This window comes from Labrus bergylta, chromosome 2 (genome assembly GCF_963930695.1).
Source record: "Labrus bergylta chromosome 2, fLabBer1.1, whole genome shotgun sequence".
NCBI classification, from domain to species: domain Eukaryota; kingdom Metazoa; phylum Chordata; class Actinopteri; order Labriformes; family Labridae; genus Labrus; species Labrus bergylta.
The window spans coordinates 18,105,423-18,121,014 of record NC_089196.1 but is presented as its reverse complement, the minus strand read 5'-3'; the positions used below and the strand labels follow the sequence as shown (position 1 = coordinate 18,121,014).

General features: G+C 39.5%; 2 protein-coding genes across 2 annotated transcripts in view; both read left to right on the top strand.

The window, feature by feature from the left end:
• dapk1 (death-associated protein kinase 1) overlaps positions 1–7,106 on the top strand; it is a 74,718-nt gene extending 67,612 nt beyond the window's left edge. Inside the window, exons 23-26 of the mRNA XM_020651373.3 lie at positions 276–414; positions 835–955; positions 1,181–1,369; positions 2,007–7,106. Of these exons, the coding sequence (XP_020507029.2) occupies positions 276–414; positions 835–955; positions 1,181–1,369; positions 2,007–3,302 (1,745 nt within the window). The 3' untranslated portion in view covers positions 3,303–7,106. The remainder of the gene's footprint in view (positions 1–275; positions 415–834; positions 956–1,180; positions 1,370–2,006) is intronic.
• Positions 7,107–10,750: 3,644 nt separating this feature from the next.
• Positions 10,751–15,395, top strand: ctsla (cathepsin La). The gene is made up of 8 exons (XM_020651374.3): positions 10,751–10,900; positions 11,771–11,902; positions 11,999–12,121; positions 12,498–12,650; positions 13,684–13,908; positions 14,402–14,570; positions 14,660–14,777; positions 14,949–15,395. Exons 2-8 carry the CDS (start codon positions 11,780–11,782, stop codon positions 15,046–15,048), a joined length of 1,011 nt encoding a protein of 336 aa, XP_020507030.1. The 5' UTR covers positions 10,751–10,900; positions 11,771–11,779; the 3' UTR covers positions 15,049–15,395.
• The last annotated feature ends 197 nt before the right edge of the window (positions 15,396–15,592 follow it).

The following is a 15,592-nucleotide window of genomic DNA, read 5'->3' as shown; positions in this document are numbered from 1 at the left end:
AAATGGAGCCAAATATCCTCTGCAACTATATGATGTACAGGGCTTCTTCTGGGTTAAGCTGTGACTCTCCAATCAGCCAACTGGACCATGTCTCTATTTGATTTAGACAGTTTTTGTTTTTAAGAGACAGGTTCCCAAACAAAGACACCAAGCAAAATAATAAGACAGTTTAGAATCTCATTTAACAATACCTAAAAAGTGCAAAAAGTTGTGTGATATGTCAAAAGATGTTCTGTGATGACTGTATGTGTGTGTGTTTCACTGTGTTTGTCTAGCGTTTGGAGGTCGGATCCAGCAGCCTCTTGAAGTTGTTCTGGTGGCGACTCACGCTGACCTAGCTGATGTCCCCAGAGCTTTCTCTGGAGAGTTCTGCTACGACAAAGAGAAAGCTCTGCTCAAAGAAGTTAGGAACAGGTCAGGACTTGAACACCAGCACACCACATGATCTCATTGCAGTTTGTATTTTTTTTTTTCTCACAATGCAAAGGCATATGTTTCCCCAATAAATTGACTGATAGAGGTAACACAAACAGTTTTTTTTTCTATGATCAATAGCAGTTCATAACTCGCTACCCATCATCTTAAGCATCACCGCTATGGAGAACAAAACAATACAACATGGTGGCTGTAATTAATTAATTACTTTACTTTAATGAGTGGGGATTTATGTTATTACTACATTTTCCACCTGTTTTAAACTACAAAAGCTTAGCACTTAGTACTTGAATGTCCCACAACATTAGTGCAGACAAAAAGGATCTTTTAGACTCAACATGAGATGTTTTTAGTTTTCAAAATGTTTGGTTTTGTTTGTTTTGATTTCGTTGTTTTCAGGTTTGGTGTCGACCTGCACATCAGTGAAAAATTGTTTGTGACGGATGCTGGAGCCTCAAACTCCAGAGACGTGAAGCTGCTGAGGACTCACCTGCAGGAACTACGCACCAACATCATCTCTGTGAGTTCTGCAAACACTTGTTACTCTTCCTGTGTCTTTCCTGTCCGCATTAGGAATTAAAGTGAAGTGTTTTTATGAGACTATGTTGAATTCCAGTAACTGACTCTCGAATATAGTTTTTCTCCTTTATGTGTTTGTTTCTGGAAAAAAAAAAAAAAAAGTCGGTAACATAATAACATACAGTTAATGTCCTTACTATCCTCCCTACCTCCTCTGTCACTGCAGAGTTGTATTCCCATGACATTGCTGTCGGAACGTTTGCTGACCACCCTGCCGACCTGGAGGAAGATGAGCGGTCCCAACCAGCTGACGTCATGGCAACAGTTTGTCAGCGACGTTCAGGAGCACATCAACCCTTTGGTCAGCCAGGATCACCTGCGCACACTGGCCCTGCAGCTGCACAGCATGGGGGAGGTATGAGTCTGTTTATGAAGGGCCACACCAGGCTGTGTCCTGCATCAGTATCGTGTTCTTTTGAGGTTCAGGATGACATGGGGGCTGGGGTGTAAAAATCAAACAGAAAACACTATTACATCTTACACAAATGTAAACAAACATCTGTTATATGACAAAATATTGTTATTGATATTTTTTCTGTTGTTAAATAAATATAAATGCTTGATCTAGATTTGCTGCATCACTGCTGCTCAAGGACTTCTTATTGTATTAATTGTTTATATTGCGCCATTTAATGGTTTATGGCTGTAATTTGTCCAGGCTACCACTAAGGGGTGCTATTTGTTCATGGGAAAAAAATAAACCAAAACAGCAGTAAACAATTACTCAGCTTTACCAGAGGGCAGGAACTTGTTGTCTCTCTGTTTATTTACCAGAATGAGTCAAAGCTCAGAGCGCCAAGTGACAGAATAACCCGGAGTTTGAGAACAGATTCTTTGAGTGTTTGCTGAGGTTTTTGTCTTAAAGTAGGTCATGCAGTAGATATGCATCCCATAATTTGTTTCTTATAATATATATAATATCTCCCTTCATTATATGTTCCTCTTCTTCTCTCACCATCCTTTATCCTCTTCCTGTATGCCCCCCTCAACAGATCAACATCATGCAGAGTGAGACGGTGCAGGATGTTGTTCTTCTTGAACCTCGCTGGCTCTGCAGCAACGTGCTCGGCAAGCTGCTCTCTGTGGAGACACCCAAAGCCATCCACCACTACAGGGGGCGCTACAGGCTGGAGGAAATCCAAGCTCTGGCTCCTGAAAGCGATGTGGACGAGCTGCTGCAGATCCTGGATGCCATGGATGTCTGTTCCCGCGACGCCACCAACCCCTCCATGGTGGATGTTCCCGCCCTCATCAAGACCAACGGCCTCCACCGCTCTTGGACCGAAGAGGAGGAGGAGGAGTCTCTGCTCTATGGGGGGGTTCGACTGGTCCCTGCAGAGCACCTTACACCCTTCCCCTGTGGCCTATTTCACAAACTGCAGGTGAATTTGTGTCGCTGGAGCCACCAGCAGAAGCCCGAGGAGGAGGGTGGGGAGGATTTCGATGGAGATATCCACCTGTGGACCAACGGAGCCAAGGTGAGCCAAGGGGGAGTGGAGGCCATGATCCTGCTGGTCAATCATGGGCAGGGTTTGGAGATTCAGGTGCGTGGGCACGAATCAGAGCGGGCAAAGTGCTACACTCTGCTGGACACCATCTGCAGTATCACAGAGAACCTGCTGGCCTCCACCCTGCCTGGACTGCTCACGGCCAAATATTACCTGAGTCCTCAGCAGCTGAGGGAGCACCATGCCCCCATCATGATCTACCAGCCCAAAGACTTCTTCAGAGCACAGGTACAGAGAGAAACCTCGCTCACCAACACCATGGGCGGATATCGTGAGAGCTTTAGTAGCATCCTGGCTTTTGGCTGTGCCGAAGTTTACCAGCAGGGTATTCTTGGAACGGACATCCACATTTCAGATGTCCCCCTTCTGGCTCGCAGGAAGCTTTGCCGCATGCTGGACCCTCCTGATGCTCTCGGCAAAGACTGGTGCCTGCTCGCCATGAACCTCGGCCTCACAGACTTGGTGGCCAAACACAGCAATGGAACTGTAAATGGCGCCCTTGAGCTGGACTCTGAGCCGGATTCTCAGCAGGCCTTGTTGCAGCCCAGCCCCACGGCAGCTCTGCTGCAGGAGTGGAGCGGGCGAGCGGACAGCACAGTGGGTGTGTTGATGGCCAAGCTGAGGGAGCTCGGCCGCAGAGACGCTGCCGACTTCCTGCTTAAAGCCTCACCTGTTTTCAGGGTCAATATGGAGGCGGTGGGCGGGGCCGCTAATGGCTACCCACCCATCAGCAACGGTGGAACATCGTACAACTCCATCAGTTCTGTCATTTCCCGCTGAACCAATCAGGGTCGGCTTCCTGCCAAATGTCAAATATTCTGAGAAGACGTTTTCCTGAAAACAGAACTGACACAAGACGTTTGTGTTAGTGATCATGAAGTGCAATCCTTACCAGAGTCCAGCTGCTCGTTCTTCAATGCTATATTAAGTTGGCGTGTGAACCAGATGTCGTGTTTGTGCTCTCCACATCTGTACATCTGACTTTCCTTCCTCTATGAATGTTGTGAAAGAGCTGATTGTCCTGAGCTCCAAAGAGGAATCTAGTGCTTTTATTTTGTTCTTAATCTTGTGCTGCTTTTTAATATCCCTCCTGATCTACTGCACATCAGAGTCTCACTCTTACAGCAATTGACAGAACCATTACATTTTTAAATGAATAGAAACATGAAAAAAAAGATGGCTGGCAAGTTTTGACACATCCATCCTCAAGCAAAAAAAAAAAAAATGGAGGAATAGTTTATATCCATGACCATACTAGGCTTACCCTATTCCATCCACACAGTTACATCAAATCTGATCCCCATTGTTGCTTCTGTGTTACTGAGGTGAGTTTTGGCTGTTCAGCTTAATGTTTAATGGATTAACAGCATTTTTTCAGAGTGCCTTTGTGGCTGTCTACCTCCCTGAAGAGCACAAATAGTCTTGTTATTAAAAACAGTCCTTTGTAAAAAAAAAAAAAGGAAAAAAAAAAAGGAAATATTTTGAAGAACTGTGCCTTGTTGACACTAATAGTAAAATAAATTCAATCATTTCTATTGAGATACGGCCATGTTACATTTTCGGCAGAAAAAGTGAATGAAGTAAGAGCATGAGAAATAAAAAAGAAAAGAAAGCTCTGCTCTTGTTACAGGGTTTGTTTAACACAAAGGTGAAATCAGAGGAGAGTTCTGCTTTGTTGTGTTTAGTGTTTGGGAGATAAAACATGTTGAACATGTTGAATCTGTCTCATATTACAGTCAGTGAGGAGTTGATTTCATGCTTTGTGGGAGTTGTAGGCAGAGTCAAAGGGAAACAATATCATGTTTGATCCATGTGTGGGTTGATACAGATTATTAATCCCACAACAGTAATCTTATAACTGATTCTTTTTGGTGACAAAGTATTTTAAGGGTCCTATATTGTCTGAACTGTCTCGACTTTTCCTGATGAGAATTATGTAATTTGGTAAACATTATAGATCCTTAAACAAGCTGCTAAAACATTAGACAGAAAAAAAGTGAAACTTTTCACACTGTGTATCTGAGTGATAGTGTCTCTAGGTCACAATACCTATATAATTATGTTCTTTCTAACATCATTTTTATATTTGCAATGGATCCAAAGATTTTGTGAAATTGTTCTGGCATCAAAGGGGAAGAAAATGATGTGAATTCTGCAGCTCAGCAGAGACGTGTAGTCTGTTTGGTAGGATTGATTTGTCATTGTTGTTATGTTTTTGTTTTTTTATCCACTACTCTTGGCATGAGATTGCTTAGTTGGTAAGTTAATGAACAGGGAACATGGTGAAATCGTGCCCAGTAAAACAGCTCAAAATATTTGCAATTTCACCAAATCACTTTATAAAGTTGATGACATTCCAGTGTTGTTTTCAGCTTGTTCTGCTACCACCATGTGGCCAAAAAAACAAACAATTAAATCAGATTAAAATGTTTGTAAGATAACCCCTTTGAACAATAGTTGTGTCTCAATTATATGTTTTCTTGATTAATTTGTTTTGTCTAAAAAATAACAGAAAATTGTGGAAAAATGCCACAAAGCCCAAGTTGTCTGGTTGGTCTGGTCTGACTAACTATCCAACGATGAAAACAGTTCCATTACAATCCAGTGATTAATTGGCTACTCTGATTAAACTGTGTCACCTTTAATACAAGTTAGATTGTATAATAGTGTGTTAAGAGTTACTATAAAATAAATGAATGTACTTTATCATTTAATAGGAAATGAGAAAATGTACCTCATTTTTGTTGTAACTTATCCAAACAGAACCTGCTTGGGATCAGTAGAGTAAATAGATAGACCCTGACTCTTTAGTTTACCATAACTATTACCAAATTACAACATTGCTCTTTCCAGGAACCTCCAAAACAGTTTAGGTCTTGTAGGACTTGTAGCATGATTTGTTACTTTGAATATTTACACTGAAATGTCCATTAACTCATATTGACTTCTCACAAAGGGACCATAAGCCATTTTAGAACATGTGTTTTCCCCAATGTACTGTGTCTTATTGGAAGATGTTCATCCTTGCAGCACCATCTAATATTTGCTGAAAACAAAACTCAGAGTGTCTAATGTTAGAAATCCTAAAGGCACACGGGTTGGAATTACAGGGTCCAACGTAGAGCTCCATTTGTGCACTCATACTGAACACTTTGAATAGAAAATGCCACCAAATATGACAAGTAAACCAGTACATGTTTTACACTTCCTATCAGGCTAAAAAGTAATTTATATTAAGACCTACTCTGCACATTTTAATGCTTTCTCAACCCGTTTTTTTTTTTCTGTATTAGCAACCGTCCACGGTGCCTGATTTCCAAACAGTGACGTTGATGCCGCTTCTGTCGAGCTTCAATTTAGCTTACCGTGCTGAGTCGTTGGTTGACTTTGCGTGGCTTCACATCTTCTTTCAGTTTGTCTTTCTTTGAGTCTTCTTTAAGCTGAAACACGACTCAGTCAGCAAAAAGCAGGAATATGGACGGCATTAAGTTTGGAAGTATTTTTAACAAAACAAATGCCAAAGGCTGCTGAAGACACAAATATCCCAGAAAAAATCCCTTTGTGTGTTAACTGATACTTTATAATGTTTGTGAACCATGAAAATGTTTCTTTTGAAAACATGTCTTCTAAAAAAAAAGAGTCTTATCTCTTTAATGTATACCATGTTCCAGGACAGTGTCACAGTTTGATCGTAAAAGATGACCTCTTTACCAGTATTTCCTTTCTGCTTTACTTCCCCCAGTGTTACTGTCTGTTCACACAGATAAAAGGAGACTTTTTATTTCAAAAAAACAAGACTTCTCTCACTATTTTTGTCCCAGCCTGAAGTCGCCAAATGACACAGCAAACTTCCAGCTGTGATGTAAATACTTCATGCCTGTTTCTTCAACTTCACCTTATATTTTTCTGTTTGTTTTCAACTCGCTTGAAGCTTCTTCTTTTTTTGTTACCTGAATATGTTCCCCAACCAGGCAAAATGAATGTGCTACACATCGCTCCTGATAATATGTAAACATGTTCAAAGAAATCTAACATCACGGTGGTAAAAACATGTGTACAGCAATGTTATGTGTCTCCAAACTGATCACTAAAATATTATATTTTTCTTGTTTAGTTGAAGCCTTTTGTTAAAGATGTGTATAAAAAACTTTGCCAATGTTCGTGTCTTTTAAGTACACTGTGTACAGAACACAAACTTCAAGAAAGAAGGTCAAGAAAGGGAAGTGAATAATCTCTTGTTTCAGAAAAAGAGTCAAATCTGGGAATCATTCTACTATTATTGACTCCGTCTCTGTTTGGTGTCTGTTTTTTCCTTGGATTGTTCTGATCTGCGAGTACGACCAAAACATGTCGATTATGAAGGTGTTCTTAAAAACATTTGTGTGTTTGAAAAGGAAAATTTGATGAACTCAATATTAGTCGAGTAAATGTCCCCCTTTGGAGACTCTGATCCAGACGCTGCATTGCACAGGTCTTTTTGTCGCTATTTATGTTACATTATTTCAGCATGTCTTGGAATGCCATGTTCTTAGTACTTCTGACACTTTATAGTGTAAAACATTTTATAATAAATTCTTTACCTAATATCATGCTCTCTGTTCTTTATTTAAAAGACGTACACATAATGATGTTTCTGTAGATTGGAAAAATGTAACTTCTTTATGTGAACAGTATAAACATACAAGAACATTTTCAAGTGGATATACCAAAAACATGCAATCATACGTTGACCATGCTTCACAGTATTAATAGTCGAAGAAATGCTTAATTTTAAAAATTGTGTTTTTGAGGCCGGGAATATTTTTGAATTGTATATTGTCAATTAACATCTGCTTGATTTTCACCAATCTGATGTCAAACCTGCAGGAGACCAAATCATAAATGAAACCTTCATTGTGGATTTTTTTCCTTTTCTGATAATTTAATAATGAAGCAGTCAAACACAAAGGAAAAAACATACGCACTTTGTGACAATGAGTCTGCAAGTATGTTGTTTTTTCTATTCACTGCTTTACAGTTTACACCAGGAGGAGGGCGATGTTCTTTCATCACAATGAGATGACGTTTTCGCAAGGAAGAGGAGTGCTGAAGAGGTGACATAACTGTACTGTTTATATTTAATATGTGGACCTGTTTTCTTTTTTGGAGGCAGAACTGATTCCACCAGATGTTTGAACTCGTGGTCACATGGAAACTACTTTATAAAGGTTTTTTTTGTTGTTGATTATTTTAGGGAAAGTGTGAAAGTTATTTTAGAAATGTCATTAGAAATATAAGTTCAAATGTTTGAACTGAATTATCTGTAACAAATATCTTTTGACAGATGTTTTTGAGGTTATAGTCTATTACTTTGTTTATTTTGGTATGTATTTATTTCAGTGGAAACCCCAGACATATTGCATATTTATAAACCCAAATTCGAACATCCTTAAACAAAAAAAAGTCCCCATAGTCAACGCTTCAGTGCCAACCTGCAGAATAAGCACGACACACTCAGGTAACATGCTTAAATGTCACATCAGTCTCTTCCTGTACAAATGTTTATAAATCAAGTTTGGACAAGTTAAGACAAACCCCAGACTGCTTTGGGCTGCATGCAGGCAGGTCATGTGAATGTGTAGGTGGAGGGTTAGACAACCCTGCAGCGGAAGCTCCACAAAGAACCCAGAGACGTGTTAATAACAACCTGGAATCTGGTAGAGACAAATAAAGCACAAGACAAAAGGTTTCCCTGATTTACCAAATACACATACATCAATAAGTTGTTTATTATGCTTTCTGTGTTGGCAGTGCTTGGAGAACTATTCAGATCCTGAGTTAAAGCAGCAATACTACATTGTAAATTTACCATCTTAGAAGTATGTCATAATCAGATCAGTAACATGGTCCTCAAAGTACTCACTGTACACTAAAAAGCCCCTAGTATGTATCATGTTTTAAAGCCTATTTACCATGAGTTCGTTGAACAGAGTTCTTAAAGACAGGTTTTGCTGTTTTTAAGGTAAAAAAAATCTGAGTGTCAAAGTTTTTGTTAGTTTACCTAAAATACCTCCATGATCCAACAACACTGTGTCTGTAGACATGTTAATCTGTTCAAGTTAACCTTTGTGTGTCAGGACAGGCAGTTGATTAACATTCTTTGCTGTATTGTGTTTGTTGACTGCTAATCTGCGGGATGGATGTCTACAGATAAAGAATAGGCTGCATTATGTCATGCCTCAACATAAGCCTGTTAAAATTAAGACTAGCACTGAATTTAACTAAATCATAGATTAAAGACAAGAGCAAATGATTAACAGCTCATTTTGATGAGACTGGCCCTAATGCTGTAGTGACCTGCAATCTGTGGAAAGAGACTTTTTTTGACATGTTAATTCACTAACCAGCAGTTAACAAGCTTATTTTAGCATAGTAAGACTCCAAAATGGGATAAAATAATTCTACTGGGTCATGTACAAACTAGTTGTTGAGTCATAGCCAGTTAGCTTAGCATAAATACAAGGGAAAGAAATAGCGCCGAGCACAAAACTACCCATTACTTTTTGAAGAATGTACTTTTTGAAGAATGTTACCTTGCTAAGCAAAATTTTTACTGTGCAGATACAAGAGTACAATATATTATTTCGTAACTATCGGCAGAAATTGCCGACTGCAAAGTTTGAAGTTGACTCCAATCAAATGCACAATAGTAATTCTGTCAATTCAAAAAGGAGAATAATCAAATTAAACAGGAAGTTACAAACAGCGTGTAATTTGAAATACACTTTTCTGATAAGGTTGAGCATGTATGCATTGTCACCTAATTCCACCCATTTATTCACTAGGGAAACACAGCTCAGTATAATCTGATTCAAAACTGTTCCTAAATATGGACATGATTGTGCACGAACCAAACTTGCACGCTCATAAAGGAAGTGCTCAGTCCACTATTGTCATGAGTCTCTCCTCTTGAGCAACAGGATTCTGTCACACAACCACTGCTGAGAATGCATGTCTGTGTTCTGATTCCTGCAAATGTAAGGACATAATTAGCTTGCTGTAAAGTATGATGCCGTGTTAACTTCACCACAGAGTTGCATGAAGGAAAATGTGTGAACATCATGCACCCTGCATGTGACAACATAATGATATGATTAATTGAACGGACATTAAAAGAAGGTTAATGAATGCAGGTTTTAGTTAGACTACTTTCTAGAATTGCATGTTATGAAATGTATGAAGCTTCAGCTATTAGCACTATTAGCATTGCTTGGAAAAAAGACTGGGTTAAAGTAAAGCCAGGCAAGTTTATTCCTGAAAGCTTATGTTGTAATAATAATAATAATAATAATAATAGCCTAATAATAGTCATTTTTATTTATTCGTTGTATTATTATCAGTATTATCACTCAGAAAACTGGCAGAGTGGAAGTATAAAGCATCCTTCAAATTCAATCCAAGCTTAAATTCCCACCACTGACTTTGTTGAGAAATAGGAAATCCAGAATCAGCTTCTGTTTTAGGCAAAAACAACTCTGACAGTTCAAAGTTTCAAAATCTTATCAATCACATGAGAATTGACCCAGATTCACTCAGGCTGGGACAGCAGTTCTAGGACGTTCTCCTGCTTAATGTCCTCCAGCCGCTGATAATCTACATGTTATTTGTCCTTAAAGTTCAATGTTAATACCCCCAAAAAACAAGTTAATTCATCGGTTTTTTAGAAACATTTAAAAAATATTTAATTTTCACACTGTAACTGTTGTATTCTCTCACGTATTTTCTCCTCTGCAGAACAAACAAACAAATGTAATGTCTTGTCCTGACAGGCTTTCACCTTAACTTTAACGTGCTACTGAATTTCAGCACTTTTGTCTCTAAATGAATACAAAAAAGATGACTGTGTTTGTTAAAGCCTCTTTTATTCCTGAAAGGCATACATAGAAACATAATAAATAATAGTTGGCTCTGAATTGGTTAGTATTTAAGCATAGTCCTTTGTCTCTCTACCTAATCCATTTAAAGTCTTGTGGCTAAATTGATCATTTAAACGATTTTTTTTTGTTTTTTTACTTGCATATCTTCACAGTCACATGTGCCTGGTAGCCTTGTAAGTGACTGGTGATATTTTTTTAATAGAAAATATGTCTTTTTCACACTTTTCACCGCAACAGTGTTGAAAATTACATTATGTCCTTTCTTTGATTAATTAGAGAATCACGTGCATCTCGCGTGACGTCACGCGTCAGGGCGGAGCAACGCTTAAATAAACAAGAAATGAGCCAATCAGAGAGCTCGGTGGGACGTGACATAGCGGCCACTCAGGCCTTTATAAACTTTGTGTACCGCATCCAAAGGCAGTTGTTTTCTCCTTCTTCGCCTTCGTCCAAGAAAAGACCGTAAGTTGAACATTATTCATTAACCTGTGTTTTTACGTCAAATTACTAAAGTGTCAGAGTTAAAATTAAGGGCAGTAATTTAAAGTACGACCGAATATTCGTGTTTCTTTTATTTTAGGACATTTTACCAATTGTTGTATAACTCACAAGAGTCGGTTTCAGAACAAACAGCTAAGCTTAAATGTAATCTTAAAAAGTAGTCTCAAAGTCCGAAATGCAAACGATTTTAATAGTTATCCTCGACCCTCAGCCATCTTGTTTCATTCCGCTACCTTTGTTGTTGTCGTCGAGAAGACTTGAGCTGAATGGAGCTCGCTTGTTGTCTCACTCAATCAAAGCAGCGACACGTTACAGCTGTGTCCCGAGCACGCTGACAGCTTCCTATGATAGTTTTGGTTTTCTTTTCGCTTTCCTGGTTGTAGTTTCGGTGTCTAGCCGGGTTTGTTGTGTGTCCCGCAGGAGGCGCAGATCCCGTGACTGCGAACAAAAAAAACACAAAACAGCCTGGTCTGTTGTTGGGGATTTGTGGCTTCAAAATCAAAATCAAGCCTCAGACAGCTAATATCTCCGCTTGTGTTTGCTGCATACTGTCAATATTGTGCTTTCGGGTTGGGGGAGGGAGGGGGTCTGCTATCGATTGAGGCTTTACTTGAATCCCTACTTTTAGTGCAGTCGGGAGATGACGACACTGTCGGGAGTCTGGTCTGTTTCCTGTTGCTGATCTCATTTCGGCCTAAATCACGAGAGTAGACGAACTGCATCACAGACTGTTTCAGAATTACGATGGGGAAACTTTTCTTCAAGGAGTACTGATAATAAGAGTATTTCCCCCACCCCCTCCAACGCTAACCTGTGTTTATTTCCCGGTAGGTATTCACAATGCTGCCTTTAGCCTTGTTGGCCGTGTGCCTGGGAGCAGCCATGGCAGTGCCCATCCTAGACCCTCAGCTGGATCAGCACTGGGACTTGTGGAAGAGTTGGCACTCTAAGAAATACCATGAGGTAATAACTTCTTACCTCAGATTGTACACACTTGGCTTAGAAATCTGCTAAAACTACCATGAAGCAGGCTAAATGTTGATCTTTATTTTTTTGTAGAAGGAGGAAGGATGGAGAAGGATGGTGTGGGAGAAGAACCTGAGAAAGATTGAGCTGCACAACCTGGAGCACACCATGGGCAAACATTCCTACTACCTGGGCATGAACCACTTTGGAGACGTGGTAAGACCACAGTTTCACCACATGGGCATATCTCAAATGGAAAATGCATATCAGTTTATAAAAGGTGTGGGAACTTAAAGAATGGCAATTAAAAGGGTCTTGATAAGCGGTGGAGTAGATAAGGTAAAGGTTGGAGAAACCAGTCATGAGTTAGCAGATAAAGCATTGAACATCTTTCATTAAATTCTGTTGTAAGTCACTGTCAACATGAATCACATACTTGCAAACTAAATCAATATTGTACAGGTCAGAGAAATAGAATAAAGAAGCCAAATACTATATGTAGCAGTGAACACATTTTTAAGCATAACACTTAGAGAATGAAACTGGATAAAACTTAAACGGCTATTCAGTACAATTATTTTTTTTCCCACAGACTCACGAGGAGTTCAGGCAAATCATGAACGGCTACAAGCGTAAAGCAGAGAGAAAGTCCACAGGGTCGCTGTTCATGGAACCAAACTTCCTGGAGGCACCTCGTTCAGTGGACTGGAGGGAGAAGGGCTACGTCACCCCTGTGAAGGACCAGGTAACGACTGTTTCTAATTTCTCATGCAACCTCTGGGCTCACCAATAAAATGTCAGGTTATGATAAGACACTTTAAAAACAAAGTTGAATACACTAACTTTTCATTAGAAAACAATTCTGTTTGGATTCAAATGGTTCACATCATCATGGCTGATGGGACACCCTTTGTATTCTGCTTCTTTTTTTACAATTTAAAAGTACAAATGACTTTTTGTAAAGCAGCTTGTTTTTCTTCAGTACACAAATCCATTGCTCTGCTGAAATCCCAATGACTTGACAGCACAGCTCATTTGTTGTAGCAGTGATATGCTATGTTTACTTAAACTCCAGGCTCTTATTTTTAAGAACTATGTTTGCATAACAGATGATTCATGGACTAGCGTCTGCTGAACAATACATTTTGTAAACATGATTATTCAACATGGTCTTGCAGCAGATGCAGCTCTGGTTATTTGAATGGCTCTCTGTCCCCTGAAGTTAATGTTTAGCCTGGACAGAATGATAACATGGCTGCCAGTGGGCTTGTTTTTCTTATCTGTTTGCTCCACACAGATTCTCCTCCTCTTTGGTGCACATTCTGTCTCCACCCCCTCCACATGCATTTACAGCCTGTAAGCTGAAACCAGTCTGACTGGCTGACTGTAAATCCGGCTGGGGTGGAGCACCTCTCCTATACATTAGTGTAAAGTGCCGAAGTAGCTGCTGAGAAGATGACTTGCAAAAACAAGATGCATGATGTAACATAACAGACTGACCAAAAAAAAAAAGAAGTTAACCAATAATGACAAGAAATTTTAATATATCCAAAAGAAAAAATGACAGTCTTGTCATAGTTAAAACTCTCAAAGCTCATGAAGAGAGACAACCTGCAAATCTAAAAAGTGACCATCCTGGTCTGCACTCAAATTCAGTCATTGTATTTCTGCAATTGACTATCAAAGCTACAAATTATCAGCAACCAACAGTATGACTAAGGCAATATTTCATGCTAACATTCATTATACTCAACCTTCTGTGTCTGCCTCCCTCTCAGGGTCAGTGTGGCTCCTGCTGGGCCTTCAGCACCACCGGCGCTATGGAGGGTCAGCACTTCAGGAAGACGGGCAAACTGGTGTCTCTGAGCGAGCAGAACCTGGTGGACTGCTCCAGACCCGAGGGAAACGAGGGCTGCAATGGCGGTTTGATGGACCAGGCCTTCCAGTACATCAAGGACAACCAGGGCCTGGACTCAGAGGATTCTTACCCGTACCTGGGAACAGTACGTATCTGATGGGAAGGGGGGGTGGGCAGTCAAATGGATGCCTATTAGATGTACAAATAATTGAATTGCTATACTTTTGACCAAAGTATGTTGTTGTTTATTTTCATCTTGCATTGCTAATTTGTACTGCAAAAAAAAATTGACCACCATTAGATGGATATAAAGGACCCCCTTTGTTTTTTTTTATATGAAAGTTTTTCCAAATACACTAAGCACTGTCTGCTAAAAAATATTTTCATTTAATGATCAACCCAGTATTTAAAATATTCCTGTTTGATTTTTTTTTTTTTTTTAAATATCTCAAAAGCTACAGCCCGCTGCAACACATTTTAAAGTAATTTTTCTTATTCAGCCGAACACTCAAAAAAAATCATGCGTTGCATGTTTAAAACATAACATTTTATTGAAATAATTGCTCTGTTTAATAGAATTATGTTGGCCACATAAATCCTCGCTCACCCTTTGCTTCTTCTCTGGATTTTCTTTGTAGGATGACCAGCCCTGTCACTACGACCCCAGCTACAACTCTGCTAATGACACAGGATTTGTCGATATCCCAAGCGGCAAAGAGCACGCCCTGATGAAGGCTGTGGCTGCTGTGGGACCTGTATCGGTTGCCATCGACGCTGGTCACGAGTCCTTCCAGTTTTACCAATCAGGTTAGTTTTTGATGGAAGGAAAAAGAAACATTTAAACACTGTTTGTAGCCAGAGTCAATATGTAACTGACTTTTTTTTCTTCTTCTCAGGAATTTACTATGAGAAGGAGTGCAGCAGCGAGGAGCTGGACCACGGTGTGCTGGTCGTGGGTTATGGCTTTGAGGGAGAAGATGTGGATGGCAAGAAATACTGGATTGTGAAGAACAGGTCAGTGACTAATGTTATGTTAGCATTATTCCTCTGTAATGTTTTTAACGTTTAGGATTTCTAGATATCGAACTGACTATAGCTAAGAAAGATTCAGTAAATTGTATGTATACATATTTTTATGAATCCAGCCCATGCCAAACCAATCACTGTTGTTTTGTTTGATTGCAGCTGGAGTGAAAACTGGGGAGACAAAGGCTACATCATGATGGCTAAAGACAGAAAGAACCACTGCGGCATCGCGACAGCGGCCAGTTATCCTCTAGTCTAATGTTTACACGGCTCCACTTTGTAGCATCATGTTGTTGTTGTTGTTGTTTTGTTTTTTGAATTGTGACTGCTTGGCTGAAGGCTGGAGGACAATACCTCAGTAAGAATGGCGAGCATCCCCAGGACGATCAACAATGTGTCAGGAGAACAGAAAACACTGTTTTTGTTTTTAGGGAAATGGCGCCATTCTGTCTTGGCTGGTGTTATGCCACTTTATTTTAGTCTGGTGTTTTATTCTTTGTAAATATGTGTATGCTACTTGGTAAGTGAAATGTTTAAAAACTTGCTTCGGTCATTGTAAATGATTTTTTTATTTTTACTGTGATCAATTAAAGTTGTGAAACACTAGTTAAGTGTTTGAGTATTTTTGATTGTTTTATAAAGCTAATGTTTTTACATGGGTGGGGAGGGCAAAACCTTTCCTATTGAATACAGTAATCTACTGTATATAAAAATATATATATGCTTTTCACTATCTCGGCAAATATTAAGCTCCATGAAATATTAAGCAAGTGAAAATAATACAAGGAATATAGAGTTCTGCT

Excerpts from the sequence above, each read along its gene's own strand:
- ctsla (XM_020651374.3), top strand. The coding sequence starts at position 11,780 with ATGCTGCCTTTAGCCTTGTTGGCCGTGTGCCTGGGAGCAGCCATGGCA. Across the intron at positions 13,909-14,401 it reads CTTACCCGTACCTGGGAACA|GATGACCAGCCCTGTCACTA; the intron begins GTACGTATCTGA and ends TTTTCTTTGTAG. Across the intron at positions 14,778-14,948 it reads TACTGGATTGTGAAGAACAG|CTGGAGTGAAAACTGGGGAG; the intron begins GTCAGTGACTAA and ends GTTTGATTGCAG.